This window comes from Mastigoproctus giganteus, chromosome 5, assembly GCF_048544385.1.
Source record: "Mastigoproctus giganteus isolate SK-2022 chromosome 5, ASM4854438v1, whole genome shotgun sequence".
NCBI classification, from domain to species: Eukaryota; Metazoa; Arthropoda; class Arachnida; order Uropygi; family Thelyphonidae; genus Mastigoproctus; species Mastigoproctus giganteus.
In genome coordinates, this window is record NC_143579.1 from 219,807,719 (window position 1) to 219,829,119 (window position 21,401).

Genomic DNA, 21,401 nt, shown 5'->3' on the forward strand with positions numbered 1-21,401 from the left:
GCAAATGGTTCATTGGTGGAACAGACTTCCATCTTTTGTTGTGGAAGTTGATAGCCTAATAAATTTAAGGCTGAGCTGAACAGGCATTTGGAACGAATGGAAGGTGAAATGGGAGAGGTTTTTTTTTTTTTTTTTGGCTGATGCTGCATAAGCTTGCTTTCTTGCATTGTATGCCTCTAGTAATGCTAATGGTAATGCTAATGAATGATTGCAGATTTTTTTTATTTTATTTATTGACTGATGCAAAGTCTGTTTCCTTGCAACATTTAGCCATTCTAATACTAAATAAGTTATCTATATACTTACCCTACACTTCTGTTCTGATTTCCAACAGACATGACATGTTCAATTTCTTTCACACTTTTGCACACAAATACTGTTAAATCCTAGAATTTCAAGAATTATATAAAAAAAACAAAATTAAAAATTTTATTAGGTAATATTTATATGTAACAATATTACAATATTAACAAATTACATAATTATCATTAATAAATCTAAATTTATAATCACTCTAACAGCTTGATGAAGAGAAATGCATCAACTAAATAACAGTTTAAAACAAATCAAGTAAGTGTTTAAAAATATATATATATATATTGCAACATTTTTGATAAAGAATTATATGATATTATAAAACTATATAAACTATAATAGAACTTCAAAATGGGAGTCTACAGAGTCTAGACTTATAAAGAAAAGAAGATAGATTGTCAAATAAAATCAAAATGGCAGTCTAAACCAAAGATATATATATATATAATACATATATCTTCGGTCCAGAATGGTTATAGACTATAAAATTGGGAAAAAAAGGAGAGAAGTGTGCATAAAACTTTTCATTTTCAGAATTTACAGTTGTAAAATTGGACCGTGTTGTCTGATGAGTGAACTAAATAGTTTTGAAACTCATCAAACAGCAACCTTGAACTTTAATAAAGAGCTTGCAGTTTGGGTGATGTTATTTCATTAAAAATGATATTAGTTGCTTTAAGCTGACTTGTAGATAAATACAGTAATTTCTAAAGAGCATAAACCCAAGCTATGTCAGTCAGAACAAAAGGGGATCTGGAAGGACCAAAGTGTCTCTTCAGAGAATCAAACAATGCAGAGGAGGATTATTTTCTCAAACTATATGGCTTCATGGCTAGTTGTATTCAAACTGCTTTGATAATGTGATATTAATGCTCTCAACATAACAAACTTTGCCTTCACAATGAGTTGCCAGAATTCCCCCGCAAAAATCCGTCTAAGATGAGTCGTAGCAGTTTAGGTATTTAGGTGAATCTGAAACTTAGGCTATATTGCGCCATTGTGTATTCATGGCCCAATTTGTGTTATGTGGACTGAAAATAACACAACTCATGGAGGGGAACTCCTACTATCTCCACTTGAGATGAACTAAGTAGAGTCTTGACTGAAGAGGTCTTTAGAATTTCCTCTAGTCTAATGGGACCAAGACTGCTCCAAATGACTATCCAGTGGTGAAACAATCATACTGTCACAGACAAATTGCCCTGGTACTGCACTACTTTTAAACCTATTTCTTTAATATTGCATTTGGCAGATCACCATTGGTCAAAGTCATTCAATTACCAAACATTAACCTGCAATTTAATCACAGTCTCATATTTTAAGTAAATGGCAGTTAATCTTCTAGAGATGGCATTTCTGCTATGAGTATTAAGAAGAAGAACTCTTTATTATATACAGAAAGCACATTGCTGTATACAACTCCCTTCATGGCTGCAAGCCAGGAGTTTACATAAAAGAAATCACACAACATAATAAAAAAAAAGGGGGGAAAAAAAAGCATTACGACTCCTGAAAGGTTTGAACATTGGGATGATAGATTCAAGGCAGTGATGAATAGGTCTCCGGGAGCAGGTTCTAATGTCCTCTGATGTGATCCTGGGAAGGAAGTCGACCGAGTACTTTCTGCCTATATTCCTTGTCGACTGCGAATTTATAGAAGTCGCCGTCCAAGGACTGTATGTCTTGTAGCATTTGTACAGGTAGGAACCAATCAGTTAGCTTTAACCGGTTTGGAATGGCCTGTAGGGTTGGATTAGCCCTAAGGCTTGGGATTGGGATCCTCCATCCGCAGTTAGCCCAGAAATCTGGTACTGAAATAATGCCGACCATCATTTTGATGGCAAAGACGAGTCTTCTCTCGTGAATGATGGCAGGAAGACGTCTGATGTTGAGATCTGCCACCATCTGGGTGGTCCTTGGTGTAGGGGGAAGCCGAAATTTCCATATGGCCCACTTCAGTAGCCAGAATTCCCCCGCGAAAATCCATCTAAGATGAATCGTAGCAGTTTAAGTCCAGACTTCGGCGCCATAGAGTATGACCGGATAAACACGTCTTAATATATCTGCACCCAACAGCCTGGTCATGGACGTGCATTATTGTTGTTTAATCATCCACTGGAGTCGACAGAACTTTATTTGCAAGTGGTCTATGTGCGGTAGAAGGAGAGCTTTTGATCAAAATTAACGCACAGATCTGTTTCAACTGTTTCAAAAATCAACTGTTTTGACTTCTCAGGATTGATTTGAAGTCCAAAACCGGAGAGGAAAGCCTCAAGGTTCCAGATTTTCTGAAGGATTAAGGTATTGATGTATTCAGCAGTGTCTCCAGGGTTTATGGGAGTAAATAGTTTTATGTCATCGGCAAAGGTGAGGATGTCAGTTCGGCCTGTCACAAATGGCACGAGAACAGCTGAGAACAAGATTCCGGACAGGGCCCCTCCTTGTGGGACTCCAGCTGTAGTAGTCCTGGTATAGTGCAGATTGCCATTGCGAACAATAATGGTCCTGTTCTCCAGCATTGTCTGAATAAACCAGAGCACGTCTCCACCAATGAGGTAATACTCACATAGTAGCCTTGCCAATGCGTGAACGAATACGGAATCAAATGCTGCCTGGACATCGATATACATAACGGTGATTTCCGAACGGTGCTCAAATGCCCTGAGGATCTTGGTAGTGGTGGTGACTAGATTTGTAGCAGTGGATCTTGACAGCGGTCTTACTAGATAGACATGCCACATAGGAGGAAAAAATTTTTGATTAAGGATCTTGTTAAATAACGACAGGATAGGATCAACAACAAATGTACTGAGGCATTTCAGCATAAACTGAGGAATTCCGTCGACACCTGATGCGGCCGTAGGTGCTAAGCTATTCATTGCGTTGATCAGCTGGGTATTTGGTGAGGTGAACTGAATTTAAGGGGTCTGTCGAAATCGGATTGACTGGGAATTCCATGGGCGTAGTGGATTCTGGCTGAGCAGCGAACCTAGTTATATGGCCGAGCCAGCTACTCATATTGAATGAGTCAATGGCGTCCTCTGATTGAATTCTATGGAAGGGCTTCCGCTTATTTATGATATCCTCTAGGTGAAGTTTTATCGCCTCCCTCTTGTTCCGAATAAAAAGCGCCCTAGCTCGGGAATAGGCAGTTCTGTCCAGGGGTGAGCCTGTTTTTCCACTTTTTGTGCAAATTCTGTTTAATGTGGAAACTTCCAGAGACTTTTGGATTCCACCAGGCCTTTGAATGCTCTGTGATGGTTAGTTTCTTCGTTGCAGCATAGAGAGAAACAGCGGCTATCCATCTTGTCATCAGGTCAATTCCGAGTTCGGGATCGCATTCCTCAAGGACATCCCATGGGATTGCTTGAGCCGCATAAACACACTTTTCAGGATTAAGGTAATTCTAATTGTTTTGGTTGTGACTTTCCTTCTTCCAGAAGTGATGGGCATTTCTATTTGCAGAGAGAGAATGATAGGGTTATGATCAGACAGTATGTTGCTTGTAGGGTTTTGATTAGCCACACAATTTGCTGACACTAATGCAAGGTCTAATGCGTTTTCGCCCCTTGTGGGTGGTGTGCTAACCAGTTTGAGACCTAATATACCTAGACACTGACTCAGTCTCCGCTTGAGGTTTCCCTGAGTATTCGGGAGATTGAAATCCCCACACATGACATGTTTCAGTGATGAATTGAGATAGTTAAGCAGCCAATTGAGGAGTTCATCAACTACTTGTGCGTCTAGAACCGGTGGGATATACACTGCGACAATGTCAAGAGAATTGTTCTGGCTGTTATTGTTTTTAGGTTTTAGCGTAACTAGAACTGCCTCGAAAGAGTCAGACTGGCTCGATACTGAGTGGAGGATAGAAAATACCTGCTCATTGAAAAAAATTGCAATTCCTCCTCCCCCTCCGGTTTTCTCTAGACATGCACACCATCTGATACCTTGCAGGCCAAGTAAAGGAAAGTGTTTCTTCATTGGGGTCAAGCCATTTCTGTGAAGCAAACCACGTCCATTGAACTGGACAGCAAGAGCTCCTCAACTTCATTCAGTTTATTCCTCGTGGATCGCACATTTTGGAATAGGAGTTGGAATGAAGCCGTTCTCTTTACCGTGGCGAGGGATGTACGCAGTCTGATCCGTCTGTGATGCGTTGCTGGTCTTCGATATGTTGAAACCATGACAGGGATCGCAAAATTCGGGGAGAGAGATGACAGAGATTTTGGGTGATTTTCAATCTCATCATTTGCAATCACCATTGGGAGCCACTTTTCTGTGGGTATGTTAAGGGCAAAGCATGGATTTACCTTGTTTTTCCTACGGCTATTCCCATGCGGGGCAGTTAGGTTGTTAGTGGAGAATAGAGATACATCATATTGTCAGAGTCTGGACTGTTGTGGACACATCTCAGGAGCGTTTATGAATATCACTTCTTTTCTACTTCGTGCTTCATAAAATGGCCTGATGATGGTGCCGAGGGGCCATTTGTGTACGTTCCAATCATTTCAAACTGACTTCTATCACAATAGATGCAAAAAGAGCATATGCTGTGTTTCAAGTGTTCAATCTCTGAATCTTTAATTCTAATTGTAGTTCCTCAATCAGTACATCTGTAACGAGTTGTTCTGACGTGTCTGGGGCCAAACGTGAGACAAAAACTGCTGGGGGGGGGGAGTCTGGGTGATGAACCATCCCGTTTGAAAGGCCGAAGCTTCGAGTCTAATGTGGTGCCTGTCCGTGATTTTCTTCCTGTTTAAACTGCTTCTACTGGCTGTCTTGCACTTGGTAGTCTGGTTATTTCCCAGTTCGGCACCCATCACCAAGTTGGTTGCAGGCCTGGCAGTGGTTCGGTCTTGTTTAGGACCAGTTGACAAGTGGCTTCCTGGGTGCAGTTCAAGGGTGTTTACTGTGGCATTTTTATTTATGTGCTGATCGCAGCTAACTTCGTTGGGTGGCACATCACCACCTATTGTTTCCTGGGGCAGGTTTAGCTTGAGTGCGTTTAGATATGATTTATTTCTCTCAGAAGAGCGTTCAATGAAATATTCTGTTTCTCTATTATGTTCATAGAGAGTAATGGGTGGCGTGTTCACGACTGCGTGTTCTGGTTGGTTATCAGCTTTAACACGAGAGCTAGTCGTGGAGAAGGATGCATGGTCGACACAACCTTTTTCAAATTGAGAAGATATGGTATCCAGATTTCTACAAGCTGGTTTTGAGGTCTGAGGACCCCGCAGAGACGATTGATATGCGGATCTCTCCGATAGCATAATATTGCTCTTCAGGTCTATCATCTGGTTTTTCAAAAAGCTCATTTCCTTTCTAATTTCCTCATTCTGTGCATGAAGTTCTTGGTTTATACTGAGTAGAGCAGATAAACATTCAAAAATTTTTGGAAATTTCTCCTCTAAATTGTGCATATACTCTTCAGCCTGCATAGTAACAGGGTAAACAAATTGTGTAAATGCTTCCGCTATTATGCTGCTAAGGCTATTAGTGAGGTTGCTGAGATGTGGGGCGTATGACTGTTCACTCACAGAGCTGCGACGACTGGCAGTTGTCAGGAGAGATACGATAACACGATTTGTTTTCATTGATTGTATTGGGCTGCATTTGTGAACTCCCAGCATTTTCCTTAACATCGTTTGGTGGGTCATTTGCCCGGTCTCGATCATATTCCAATGATGTGTAACTTCTTTATCAAAATTGCTTTCTTTATCCTCCAAGTCACTGTTTTGCATATCTGTGCAGCGGTTACAGGATTACGGAATTGCCCTCTTCCAAAGTATGAAGTACTTCTACAGATGCATTTACTACTTTTCTTGGAGGGGGGGGGTATCACCTTTTCTAATTGCTGTTGCCGTGGTACCTATTTGTTTACTCTTTAGACAACATTTCCCCAAGAACCCTTTCCTTTTGCTCAGTGACAAGCGAGAGAGAGAGAGAGAGAGAGACAGAGAGAGAGAGAGAGAGAGAGAGAGAGAGAGAGAGAGGCTTGAATACCCCGAGCATAACAGGCATATTCTGTGCTTTGACTTGCTACAGATTAAGGTTTTGTCTGCCGAGGCGTGGCAAAGGTCGCATGTCCCAGCAGTTACTGCGAGTGCTGTGCTCTCAGCCTGAGTCATTATTGCCGTTAGTAAGCGGCTTTGTATTTTTGCTGAATTAAGAGATTAGAGTTCCAAGAGGTGGGGCAGTGACCATTTTCGACTCCTGAGGCTATCCGGTCAAATAGCTCTCTTCATGGAGATTAACAATCATCTTGAAACGAGGTCAGGCGGTATTATGGCCCACGTCCATAGTTCAATTACTATTAATAAAAATATTAATAAATAATTACCTGATTAACACACAGGTCAAAGATGAATGTCACCATGTACCTGGTATCCTAAGGATCATGTAGATACTACACATGGAACAGTTCATAGGGAATATCATTCACTATTAAACGTACACACGGAGCACATAGAATTTGGGTCCACACCGACGCATTTATAGGGGTTGTATTAACATAATTGTATTAGCAAAAAGGCCTTGTGCATCAGGAATAAGCATACTGAAATAAATCCTGCAACTACCAATGAAACATAAGAAATAATACTCTATTAAAATATAGTGAAAAAATACATAAAGTAGACTTTTTTTTTTTTTATGACACCCCCAAACACGAGAGGTATTAGAACCTACAGTACTTAGTACTGTGCTTGGGTTGGAGATAAGAAAAAGTGGGGGGGGGCATGCTGTATGAAGTAATGAAATTTTTGGATATGGCGTACACATGGTAAGAATATACCCAGATCCTTGACATAACGTGACCTCGACAATGCTTCCCCTGTGCACACTACATCTGCTGCCCTTTTGACTCGGGCAGCAGATGTAGTGTGCTTTGGCTCGTGTGCATTTAAAGGCTATAAGATTGGATGTGGTAGGATATCATCGGAATATCCCCCTACTTTGTCTTGAGTCTTTTTGCTGCTGTGCAATCTGCATTCAACTATAGTTTAGGGAAAGATGGAAACCGGGTGGATGTTTTTGGAGTTGCAATTGCAACTGCATGGACGATATTTTCTGTAATGTACATAACTGCATTATTGATTAGGCTGCTGACTGACTGCAGTGATGTCAAAATTTGCTTGATGTTGAAAGGCATTCCAGTCAGCCTAATCAATCTTCCACCACAGTAGCATAACAGGAAAACATGGTCTCCCATTAATTAGGGTGGTTATCACAGGAAAGTGATCACTTCCATACGGATTCTCCTCCACCTCCCAAGTAAGTGACGGGAGGAGAGAAGGGAAGCAGATAGAAAGATCAATGGCAAAAGACATACGGGTAGGTGTGTGGAAGGTGTTTGTTCCCTCATTTAGGAGTGAGAGGTCATTGAGTATATGCTCTATGACTCGTCCCCTTCCACTGGTGCTAGCACTACTCCACATGTTGTTATGTCCATTAAAATCCCCAAGAAGTAAGAAAAGGGGAGACAACTGCATTACAAGATCATCAAGCTCTTTCTGGGGGATGTCAGTCCCAAGTGGCAAATAAATAAGAGCAGAGGGTTAACAAAAAAATCCACTGTAAAGCAAACTGCAACGGTCTATACTGGTTGTAAGCAGCAAAGGTTGAACTAGGATCTGGTTGCCCACAAGGATAGCCACTCCTCCATGAGCAGGACCATCTACAATTCTACCCTTACAAAAAATTGTGATGTTATGCGTGGTGGGATCATCATTAACCTTTAGGTAAATCTCTTGCAAAGAAAAGCAGACTGGCTCATGCTTTTGCAAGAAGGCCTTGATGTCATCAGTATCTCCGTGGAATCCACAACAATTCCATTGTAGGAATTTAGCCATTATTTTGGCTTGATAGGTCTATCAGGTGGCTTCAAAGGTGCTGAGAACTTATTTTTCTCAGTCTGAGATTTATCTATTTTGTGGAAGTATGGACAGTGTCCTGTATCCATTTCCTCCTCCACAAAGAGTTCCAAGACTGAATCTGGTACCTCTTTCTCCTCGACATCCATTTTTTTTCTTGGGAACTACAGGGTATTTCGGGCTTCTTGTTCTTTTCTCCAGCAATTTCTTTTGGCACTGATGGAGCATTAGGAGGCATGGATATATGAGTGGCAGTTGACTGGTACTTCTGCATGGGGTTTTTGTTAACAACAGGTAGGTTGCGATGGGAGTGAATGACTCTTTTGGTCTGAGTTCCAATGGAACATCTCTCTGCTACCTTCTGAGCATAGGTAGGTTTGTTTGTATTCATAGGTTTCACCACTTTTCTTGCGTCCTGATATGATATGTTCAGCTCTGCCTTAAGTCATTGAATTTCTTTTTCTTCTTTCCACCCTCTGGCATACTTGTGAATAAGCAGGATGTTCTCTTTGTCAGTTAATGCATAATGGGTTTGAAGCTGAACAGGATGTGGTTTCATGGTCCTTTGCAGAACAGCGAGCGCATGCAAGGGCTCCACGACAAGCCATTTACGGACACTCACAAATGGCTCCATGATAAGCCATTTGCGAGTGTCCATATTTCTGGCACTTATAAAAGATTTTGTATGTAAGAACACAAGGGACAGTTAATATAGCCAACTTTAATCTCATTAGGAGATACTGGGGAATAAAATGTCAAGATGATGTTTCTGGTTGGAAAAAGTTTCCCATCCCAATACATGGATATTCATTTCACAGTTATCGCTCCTTATGGTTTTAAGTGAGAACAGACCTCCTCTTCTGACACTTCCACCAAATCCCATTAAGCAATGACACCACGGGAAGAGTGTGTCTTGTGGTTGATAGCTATAAAGGTTCCCCCCATAGATTTAGCTCGGAGGAGCTGTTCTGAATGTTTGTCACTTCTGGTCTGTATAAGTATGTTGCCTGAATAAACCTTTTCTGGCAGATTTAGGAGAGCCTGCAAACCCTTCTGGATAAAGAAGGGTGATATTCTTCCTAAGGGCTTCTCACTAGTGGAATGAATTACACTAGCCAACAAAAAATATTTTTTGTCATACCTTCGCAATGAAAATATGTGATTCTGGAGAAAATAAATGCACTGATTAAGAACATCACCATAAAAATTCTCTATCACGTCTACATCAAAAGATACACCAACGTTTAATGTTAAAATAGAAGGATATATGTATAATTCAAGTTTGTAATACACGTGTAAAAAAATATACATTCTCTACAACTCATTTAACTTTGGAAAAAATATCATAAATCATAGCAAAATAGTTATATTTCAATAATATATAATCACCATACCTGTAATTGTCCTTAAATAATGTTTTCTACTAAAGGATTTTCTCTTGTATTCCTGCTTACTCTCCCTCACAAGGAACCAACAGTAATCTCCCATCATTACAGGATCTCAGCTATCTTGGTACTGCTTTTCCATCGTGGTGAAATCTTTTCCATCTTGATGAAACCACTCCCTTGTTCATTACTCACATCTCCCAGATTTTCGGGGAAAAATCTGAGATAGGAATGAAGAAATTGAATTTTCGGTGACATTCGACAGCCCATGTTTTTGTAGAACTTGAATAAATTAGACACCAACGTTTCATAGTTTTCTTCTTTCCTATTACCCAGAAAACCATGTATTACTGCCTTAAATGATCACCAAGTTACCAATTCAATCTCCTTTAACCGGAGTTTCAAACACATTGTGTTTCAGTTTTCTAATTTGAGGTTCTATGAAAATTCCTTTCTCAAGTTTGGCATATGTTAAATTAGGAAACACACTTCAAGTATGCAAATCCATTACCTTCTTTATCTAGTCCCTTCACAAAATTTTTCATCAATCCCAGTTTGATGTGCAGGGGTGGAAAAAGAACCTTGTTTGACTGCACTAAAGGAATATATTTTACATTATATTGTCCTGGTACAAACTTGTCCCACTTGTCCAAATGTTGCACAACATAATGTTCTTTATTATTATTATTATTATTATCATTAGCCATATGGTGCAAGGAAGCCTGAGGCTTATGCTGCACCAGCCAAAAAAAAAAAAACAATTTCTGAATTACCCCAAGAGAGAGAGTAGAAGGGAATCACCAAGAAAAAGAAGAATGATCATATCCAGCTCAAGACCCTGGGTGTGCCAAGCCCATACTCACTAGATGTGAGCTCCTGGGGTCTTGTTGCATGGCTGTCCCACAAACACACAAAAAAAACAACAAAATATTTTGTGAAAGCCTGCCTCCCCCCCCCAGCAAACCAATAACCTTAAGTTCACTGCATATGTTCCAACCATAATCCTGGTATTTTATAGCATGTAGAACCCTAGACATGCTTTCATAACTTTACTGAATGAAATACAGGAACTGATGGAAGTTCATTGCCATTATGAAGAAAAACAGCTTTTAAACTTAATTTTGAGGCATCTATAGATAAACACCATTCATCTGACTTATGATACCTAGTTCTTTCAGAAGTCCAATAATGTCTTTGCAAAAACCCATGCTGTCCTCCATAGCAAAATATTTCGAAAACTTTGTCTTTTTTGAAACACTGAAATCTTTGCTCCTTTGTTCCTACTTGGAAAACTTTGGCACAGCCTACAAAAATCCTCACCAAAAACGCTAAGTGTGCTCTCTTCAAATTGTAAATTGTTGCATCGTAAGTTGAATCTAAGAACCATTATTTTGTTTATCTGATTATGTTTATCACAAGGCACACAATGTTTATCGATTGCTAAAATTAAAAGAATTAGTTTATATCTGTTAAAATAAATCAGTATGTCACACATTACTGGCTAGATTATGTGAAATTGGCATTTTGGCAAAATGTAACTTCCACTCTATTTAATAACTGTGACATGTTATGAAACTATCATGGTGTGGTGATTTTCAAAACCTACACATAAAAATTGGTTAAAAACAGTATTTAAGTTCTTGGAGATAAAAATCGTGTTGTCAGGTATCAAGGTGTTGGACCTGATATGACTTCGGTTTTATGTCTTTTAGCCGAAGTGATATTATCTGGGTCAACGATAAAATTTTCAGAGAGGGCCTAGATTGGGGCACTAGAAGAAATAACTTTATCAGGATTCAAGAGTTTTTTTAATTTTGTTCAGTGCCTGGGCTCCCCACCCAGCACAGAGCCCAAAGGGATGCCCACTACCCAGCAAGCAATATATGGGCTCGGAAGTGGGATGCCAGGGCTACCCAGATGGCATACCCAACACTGCCGGCCCGAATCCTGTCATTTGAGTGATAAGGGTAGGGACATGGTATTGACACGGTTGACCCTCGCAGGTGAACCCACTAACCAATTGATCCTGGCCAAGCTATCAAGGATCACCTGTCTTGTCAAAGCTGGGGCCAAAGTGGTGTGTTGAAGCTGGGCCCTCAACCACCAGAATACCCCTTTCTGAATTCCATCGGTTGCACTGCATGGCAAACATGCCAGATTCTCATGATGTTAACCTGTAACCTAGACTGTAGGCATTGGATCCCAGAGATGCTTATTCTGGAGGCCCAGCAGTGTCACTGGGAGGTCCTCTCACCACGTACAGGTATCCACATTGAGAGGGGCAATCTTTGGAATAAGCTGGATGACTGCCTTTACAGTTTGGGCAGATTGGAGTTTGTGCTGTACAATCAGTTTGCGTTTGTTCTTTGGATCCACATTTGGGGCACAATGAGTCCCCTCTACAAACTATTTCCTTTTGATACTCAAAGAACCCAATGGGGTTTGGAATGTATAGTTGTATACAACAGCTTTAACTTTAACTGTTGTTGGTAAGACTGGAGTAGAAAATGTAAGAATTATATTGTGTGCAGTTATGAGTTCCCCATCTTTTCTGATTTTAATTCTTCTTACCTGTACAACTAGTTCTTCTTCAGACACATTCAGCAAGGACACTTTTCAATGAGTTTAGTGTGGCATGAAGTGTAACTTTAATAGTAATACCTGCAAAATTTGTAAGTATCAGTAAAGGTTCAGTATTTCTATAATTTGTGGTTTCTATAAGATCTCTGGAACAGAATATTTTCACCAATTAAAGTGATCCCACATTTTCAAGACATTTCTGGTACTGAAATACACCCGAAATGGAGAGAGGGAGCTTACAGAGTGGCTAATTTGAGAGTGGAAAAAGAGAAAAGGTAGATTTCTTCTGGAATACTTCTGTTCTCTGTTGTTTTGCCTGTGATGTATCATGATCATTTTCAGAGTTAGAGACTAAAGGCTCGAGTGATGGAAAACTTTAGTGATCCATTCTGGCTCCTTTTAGCAGTGGGAAGGTTGCGTTCTTCTCCCAGGTTTCCAGCCCTGCCATGTAGTGGTAGGAGCAGTGTCATCACAGACTAAGTGATAAGGAGAGGAGGTTAGGAGACAGTGTATTAAAGTTAGTTAAATGCATACAAGGAGTGGCAATAAAGTTACCAGACTGGTGCTTTTTCGGTCATGTTCAATAAGTTTGAAAATAAACAAAAGTTATATGTTGTAGTCCAAACTTCTTCCAACAGATCCACTAATGACAGGTTGCAAGTAACAACCAGTTTCATTAGTAGCATTAACATTCCATGTCATGATTTTGCAATAGAACAAAAAATATATATATATCAAATTTTCCTTTAAACTGGGAAATCTGCAACAGAAATGTATTAAATATTAAAAATTGCTTATGGTGATGAAATTTAAAGTCATACCAGTGTGTCTGAATGATATAAGTGGTTTAAAGACAGATGTGAGGATGTTTGTAATGACCCAAGAAGTGGGCATCTGTCAACCTCTCAAAATGTGGCCAGAGTTGCAAAAGGTTGGGAAATTGTGGCAAGAGATCACTGTGTGACCCTCAAAATGATGACTGTTGAGTTGGATATGAATAAGGAGACCATTTGTCAAATTATGCATGGAAATTTAGGGAAAAGGAAGGTATTTGCAAAATCTGTGACACCCAGCCTGAAGAATGAGCAAGGCAATGAAGAGTGTCATCATGCAGACTTTATTCAGACTTGTCAAGAAAATCCTAATTTCCTTGAGAATATTGTCACTAGAGATAAGTGTTGGGTGTTTCAGTATGACCCAGAGACAGTGTCAGCCCATGCAGTGAACTACAAAATCATCACCAAGGCCTAAAAAGGTTTTGTTTACAGAAATCCGATATCAAAATTTTGACAATCATGTTTTTCAACAAACAGGGTGTGTGATTCACAAGGAATCTGTACCTGAAGGGGAGAGAGTAAATGCTGCATTCTATGTACAAGTGTTTCAAAAACTATTGAAGGGCCTTTCCTGGGTGAGGCCGCAATTTCAAGAGAAAGGCAACTGGAACTGGTTCTTGTTGCACACCAATGCTTCACTCATTCCGCACTTGTTATGAAGACATTTCTGATAAAACATGCCACTGTACTCTCCCGATCTAGCATCATCAGACTTCTTCATCTTTCCCAAGGTGAAAACTGCCTTCAAAGGAAAGAGATTTCAGGATGTTGTGGCCATAAAGAAGAACATAACTGCTGAACTGAACGTCATCTATTTGGATGGCTTTGCTGACTCTTTTCAGAAACATTTGGATGTTGTAATAAGTGCATTCAACCAAATGGTGATTACTTTGAATAAGAATAAATTTGTGTTCTTTTTATTGCACCAGCCAGTCTGGGAACTTTATTGCTAAACCCATATATATATATATACACACACGAGAAAGACATCTTTCCTTTCTTTTAAGCAGGCTAACTTCTTTACTTTAGAAGGCTTTAACACTGTCTGAAATAGACTGCTTTGTGAGAGAAAATGCTTTGATATTGCTTTGAATATCACTCTGATTATTTGTTTGGCACTCAGGGCACTCATCAGCAGACACACAATGTTTACAGAACAGCCATTTTATGAACACTGCGTTTTTTTTTTTTTTTTTTTTGATTTGTTAGTTTTGGCGCATCGGCTTCTGTGGCCATATTGCACCTCCCAAGGTTTTTTGCAGTACTTTGATCCAAGCCCGAGGCGGGAATCGAACCCGCGACCTTTGGGTTGCCGGGCAGGTACTTTACCCACTCGGCTAGCCCGGTCGGCATGAACACTGTGTATGTGCATGCATGTGTGCACATGTGTATTGGTCAATATAATATAAACACTAAGAGTTAAATATCATATTCATAATGACAGTTAAATATGAAATAACTTCCATAAATGAAAACATATATAATACATGCATCGAAAATTATTCGCAACAATATTCATAAATAAAATAAATTACTTTCTCAATTACAAAGGAATTCTTAATACACACCTTAACATAAACTCCAGTATCAGGTCTTTCTTTTAATTCACATCGTTTAGTTTGTTCCTTACAAAGAAGATCCCTTATTTCTTCCTGAAAATTGCAGAAATGGGTTTTTATAAAGTTGAAGAAAAATTTTTAAATATTACTTATTCAACATAGCTTTCAGCAATATGACAATAATTATAAAGGCAAAAAGATGAAATCTGGGAAATCTAGAATAATCTGGGATCCAGTTTACTTTGAAGTAAACCAAATCACAGATTATTAGGTGCATTAGCACATTCACAAGGGGGGATCGAAGGGTGACACGAGTAATTACAGACCAGTTAGTTTAACTTCTGTACTGGTTAAAATAATGGAGTCACTGGTTAAAGATGCATTGCAGGATCATCTAGACAAGGCTGCAGCAATAATTCAGAAACAGCATGGATTTGTTAAGGGAAAGCCTTGTCTGACCAATTTGATTGGATATTATGATGTGGTTACAAAGGAACTGGATGCAAAAAATAATTTTCATATCACATACTTGGATTTCAGGAAAGTTTTTGACACTGCTGAGAACGGAACACTACTGTACAAATTGGAGCAGAATGGTATTAAGGGTAAGTTGCTACAATGGATAAAAGGATGTTTGAGTGGGATAAGACAAAGGGTGGTAATCAATGGGCGCTGCTCTTCGTGGTCTAATGTTATTAATGCAGTCCCACAGGGTTCGGGTGTTGGGTCCACTGTTGTTTTGTATATTTATCAATGATATTGATGAAGGTACGGGGTGTTCGGAAAGTCACTGTGTACTTATATATTTATTAACAGATGTGTTTCAATATAGAATACAGGAGGTAAATATTAATGATAATTATAAACAATGTTGAAAGTGACCCCCCCCTTAGCATCAATACAGGCTTGGATCCTTCTTATTTTGTTTCTAAACACCACTATCAGTTGCTCGCTTGAAATAGACTGAATGAATCCTGTTATTGCTGCTTTCAAGTCATCCAGTGTGTGTGGACAAGCTCAATACACTGCAGATTTTGCTGCTCCCCATAGATAAAAGTCTGGTGGATTTAGATCTGGTGAGCGTGGGGCCACATGTATGTCGAAATAATGCGGTCTCCAAAACATTCCTTTAATAACTGCATAGATCTGTGGGCATTAGCACCATCCTGCTGAAACTATGAGTAATTGATTTCGTCACTTGTCATCTGACCGATGAAGGTGTGAAGAATCTCCAAACAATAGCGCTTGCTGTTTATTGTGTTCATAAAGAAAATAGGACCAACAATTTGATGTCTGGAACTCACAACCCACACACCAACCTTGAAATCATGTAGGGGTGTTTCGGGCAAAGTGTGAGGATTATCGGATAACCACAATCTTGAATTTTGCGAATTAACATAACCCGAGAGATGGAACCATGCTTCGTCGGTGAAAAAGGTCACATCCAACATATCAGCTGTATTCTCTTCGATAAATCGGTTAAATCATCTGCAATAGTGTATTCGTTTTTCATGATCAGTTGCTTTCAGTTCATGTACCGCCATTATTTCGTATGGAAAGAGCTTTAATTTATTTCTGATGGCTTTATGAGCAGTTCCAAGACCAATATCATGCTGCTCAGCTAACTTTCAAAATGATTTTGATGGACTCTGCAGCATACTGTCAGAAATATCCAACAGTTTCTCCTCCGATAGCTTTTCTGGCCTTCCACAGCGTTTGACATCATCCACTGCTCCTGTTTCCCGAAACTTATCGACAAGGTTACGAACTGTATTGCGATGTGGAACAGGTGTATCTGGGAATATGTCAGCAAATCGCTGTCGCACCACATCTGTGTATCTACTACCTTCTCGGAATACATGTTCGACAAGCCATACACGTTCTTCAGTTGTTAAAACCACATTGGGATCAAAATCTGAAATATAAACAAAATATGATTAGAGAAGTGCACAGTGACTTTCCGAACACCCTGTATATCACGCTTAGTGTCGAAGTTTGCAGATGATACAAAGGTTGGCAGGGTTGTTAATGACAGTAATGGCAGTGTGCTACTGCAACAGAATCTAGAAAATTTGGGAAGATGGGCTGAGAAGTGGCAACTGAAGTTTAACATTGACAAATGCAAATTACTGCATATGCATAGAAGTAACCTCAGAAGAACGTACCAAGAACGTATTTTCTACCACCCTAAGTGGTACCACACTTAGGGTGGTAGAAAATGAAAAAGACCTGGGAGTAATTGTGCAGTCAGATATGAAGTTTTCTAAACAATGCAGACAGGCTGCAAGAGCAGGTCATGGGGTTTTTTCAATGATATACAGGAGTTTTGCTAGCAGGGAAAAGGAGGTGATTTTCCCTCTGTATAAGACATTGCCTTGAGTACTGCATACAGGTCTGGAGGTCTCATTTCAGGAAGGATGCAGATTTGCTTGAGCGTGTACAGAGAAGGGCAACAAGATTGGTGAGGGAAATGAAGGGATCCTCTTACCAAGAGAGGCTTAAGTTCTGAAAATTGCAGCCGCTGGAGACTAGGCACCTGCGAGGTGATCTGAGGCCTCGAATGGGTTGAGCACGCTGAATTCTGATGGGATTCTTCCACTTGTTCAGATTACGAACCTAAGGGGGCATAAATTCAAATTGAGGAAAGACAGCTGTAGAATAGATGTGTGGAAATTTGCCTTTAGCCAGCGGGTGGTTAATTGCTGGAACAAACTTCCATCTGTCATGGAAGTTGATAGGTTAAATAAATTTAAGGAGGAACTGGACAAACATTGAGAGAATTGTGTGTTTTTTTTTTTTTTTTTTTGGCTGATGCTGTATAAGCTCATACACTTGCTTTCTTGCATCATATACCACGATTACTATATTCATAATATACCTATTCAGGGACTGATAATGGATGAAAGAGACCGTTGGCGATATTTAAATTTGAGGCCCCTTTAATATATACATATATATACAAATACTACATTATGTTTTTATATTTATATTGTGAATAATAATTCCTTGATAAAAATTCAAAATAAGAGGTCAAAATGTTTTATGTTCTTTGACTTTGAAAATAAAGTAACAATGAAAACAATTTTAATAGACTCTTAACTTATTTATTGTACAATAAAAAGGTATAAGAATAAAATTTTAGTATTCTTTTATATTATACGTTTTCTTGGTTTATTATTACTATTAGAAATTTTTATCACTACTTTAGGAAATATTTACACTGAAAATGAGGCCCTCCCCTCTTCGGGTGAGGCCCCCAGCCACGGCCGGTTTGGCCATAGTTTTAATGCAACCTTGTACCTATTGTCTTAAACATGTCCATCTGTCTGCACATAACAACTTGACTCCCAGTGGAGGCATTTATAAAATTTTATTTATTTTAGGCTTTATTAATTTGGGTATTCACTATTTTGGTCTTTTAAAAAGACTTGTCTAGTCATTCCAAAGTTTATTAAAATTGGAACAATAGAAATCTGACATTTTTTTTTTTTCTCTCATCCTCATGTAATAATTATACTCCCAACAAATGAATTTTCATGACATTTTTTTTTTGAGCCTTTCAGAAAGATTTGTAGAGCTATCCCAGATTTCATTAAAATTGAACCAATAGAAATTGAACAATTATTTCTTTGTCCATCCATTCACATGTAATGACTACTCCACTGACAGATTTTCACAAAATTTTATATTTGAGCCCATTTTTGAAAGATTTGTTGAGCCTTCCCAAATTTAATTAAAATCAGACCAATAGAAATCCAGCAATTATTATTATTACTTTTTTTTTTAAATGCATATCACACAGGCTATCTATAAACCACATTAACTGAAGCACTAGATATTATGTTTGTTGCCATGTGCTGGTTGGAGGAATGAATCGACAATGTGGCAGATAAACAGAAATGAAATTCTCTTAGTTCATGCATAAATGTTGTTGCCTTTTGCTCTTTATTTTTTTTTTTTATATATAAATCATAAATGATTGTTTTCAAATGTGCCAAAAATGTAAAATGTGTGTGTACATTAACCAATTAGTTCCAATGGTCAACACCATACTGATCAAAAGTAAACCTCTTAGGATTCAGTGCCTGATAACTTAACAAGTTAAGTTATCAGGCACTGAGCACAGGCTGATAACTTAACAAGTTAAGTTATCAGCTTCTCTTAACAAGAGAAGTTATTTTTGCAGCTTCTCCTCATATGGATGTCACTTGGCTATTCTCACAATAAGTGTTGCCCATCTTTGGACACTTTCAAGAAGCTGAGTGACATTCTTTAAATGTAGCCTCACTGACTTGTACAACAGGAATATAATCATCTACTCCCTATATACAAAGGTATAGTAGTAAATCATTCATAAGACAATGTACATCTCGCTGGTCACCTGTTTGCAATGCTTCATGCCTGACTGTTTCATAATACTCAAATCTCTCCTCATTTACATCCATCAGCCCCTCCCCCAATCTTTAAATTATTCTCAGATTGTTATTTCCCAAATGTAATTGTCATTGACACATAACTGCCATTTCTCTGCCCATCCGTGAAGCCTGTCCAAATCCTTTGAAAGGAGTTCAGCATGGCTTTTATTGTAACTAATCTTCATATCATTTGCAAATTTCAACATATCATTTCTTTCCTAATCAATATTAGAAACAAGATGGTCCCAGCACTAACCCTTGAAGGACTCCACCTACAACTCTGGCCACTTTTAAGAGTGACCTTTTGCAACAACCCTCTGTATTCTGTCCTTCAAACCATTCCTCAATCCACTTAGGATCTTTTCAGTAATTTCCAATATATTCCAGCTTTTATGGCAGCCTCTCATCAAATGGTTTACTAAAATCTAAGTATTTTGCATGAAGCAATGGGACTACACTTAAGATTCGCTACTGAACAATCAGCGTTTTTGCACCATGTTTTGTTTGTAATGAACTGCTCAAGTCGATAATTGGTATTGTTTTAATTGTATCTCATATTGTGAATCAACCTTTACAATGAGTTGCCAAGGTATTGCACTGCTTTGAATAAGTATTGCTTCTCCAGTGGAAAAGACCAATGTTACTTATTCTCAGCAGATACCACGACCACCCAGATGGCACCATTTCGAAGCTTGTTGGCTTACTCATCGGTGGGTGGGCAGGTACCCTGTTGTTGCAATAGTGACAACCCAGTTATGAAGAATAAGTCATATTGTGGACTTGAAACTGGCTGCTGGTTAGGATAAGTAAAGCTGACATTATAGGGCTTACAGAAACGTGGTGCCACCCAGAGATAGGGGATGATGAGTTTCAGTATGGTGTGTGTGTGTGTGTGTGTGTGTGTGTGTGTGTGTGTGTGTGTGTGTGTGTGTGTGTGAGTGAGTGAGTGAGTGTATTATTGGCATTTAGTATGGTAAGTAGGGAAAAGAATATTCTAGATTTCATCATCACCCATGAACTACAGGAACCAGTACCAGGAAGTGATCATGGAGTTGCACAGTGGATGATGATGATGATGGGGAGAGAGAGAGAGAGAGAGAGAGAGAGAGAGAGAGAGAGAGAGAGAGAGAGAGAGAGAGAGAGAGAGAGAGAGAGATAACAGTAGTTAAAGGCAAGGGAATGGGTTAAAATTTCAGAAAAGGAAATTACAATGCTTAAAGTGCTACATGGCCTCTATTACCTGGGTAGATATCGCACAGAGAGCAAATACAATTGAATTATGGTAAACCTTTAAAACAGTAATCACAGAAGCCTTGAACAAGGCTTCTGTGATTACTGTTGCATATATACCATTAAAATAAGACTCCACGAGGAGGATTCCAAGTTGGATGAATAATGAAGTTGCCAGATTACTTGAGCAGAAAAAGACAGCATGAAAGAATTACAGAGCAATAAAAAGTAATGAAGCCTATAACTGCTACAAATTGATCTGCAATAGTGCCACAGAAAAGGCTAGGTTAGCAAAGGAGAGCAATAGAGAGCAAAGAGTGGGAAATAAGGAATTTTTCACATATATACAAAGAAGAGAAGGACAAACCAGGTCAGACCCTTATTTAATGGACATGGGACAGTATTAAATACTCCAACTGATGTTGCAGATGAACTCAACAGTTACTTAGCATCTATGTTTAGAGATGAAAAAAATCTTTATGTCAAAGAGAAATTATGGGAGTGAAGTTGAAATATATGTAATTAATAATATATTGAAATTTCACATGATTATTTAATGAAAAAACTTGAGCCTACAGGCCAGTAAGGCTCCTGGGATTAGCATTAATAGAGGCACTTGATGCAGGAAAGCAAACTTATATGCATCAGCCAAAAAAAAAAAAAAAAACACAACACTTCCTGTTTCACCCATCCATTAAGCTTCGACTGTCACAACGACAGATGAAAGTTTATTCCATCAATCAACCACCCACTGGCTAAAGGCAAATTTCCACACATCTATTCTACAACTGTCTTTCCTCAATTTGAATTTATCCCCCCTTAGGTGCAGAATCTGAGCAAGAGGAAGGAGGAATCAATCAGCATTGAGCTTGCTAAAACCATTCAGGGCCTTATACACCTCAATCAGATCACCTCGCAGGTGCCTAGTCTCCAGATGCTGAAATCTGCAAAACTTAAGCCTATCTTGGTAACAGCAACCCTTTCTTTCACTCACTAATCTCGCTGTCATTCTCTGTACTCTTTCTAGTAGCTCAACACGTTTCCTAAAATCAGGCCTCGAGACTGTATCCAGTACTCAATGTGTGGCCTGACCACTGCCTTATACAAGGGAATAATCACCTCCTTATCACTGCTGCCAAAATTCCTGTATATTATTGACAAGACTCCATGACCTGTTCTGGCAGCCTGTCTGCACTGTTCAGAA

The 21,401-nt window shown here is 39.1% G+C and overlaps 1 protein-coding gene across 5 annotated transcripts in view; it reads right to left on the bottom strand.

Moving 5' to 3' along the window:
* The window catches only part of LOC150086120 (kinesin-like protein KIF3B), a 297,164-nt gene that overhangs the window by 182,397 nt on the left and 93,366 nt on the right, over window positions 1-21,401 (bottom strand). For all 5 annotated transcript variants that reach the window (XR_016546957.1, XM_090373729.1, XM_090373728.1 and 2 more), the window contains 2 exons: window positions 14,562-14,645; window positions 307-386 (listed from right to left, as the gene is read on the bottom strand). Coding sequence is in view for 4 of the 5 variants with exons in the window: in XM_090373729.1 (XP_090229855.1) it covers window positions 307-386; window positions 14,562-14,645 (164 nt within the window). In the remaining variant the exon portion in view is untranslated. The remainder of the gene's footprint in view (window positions 1-306; window positions 387-14,561; window positions 14,646-21,401) is intronic.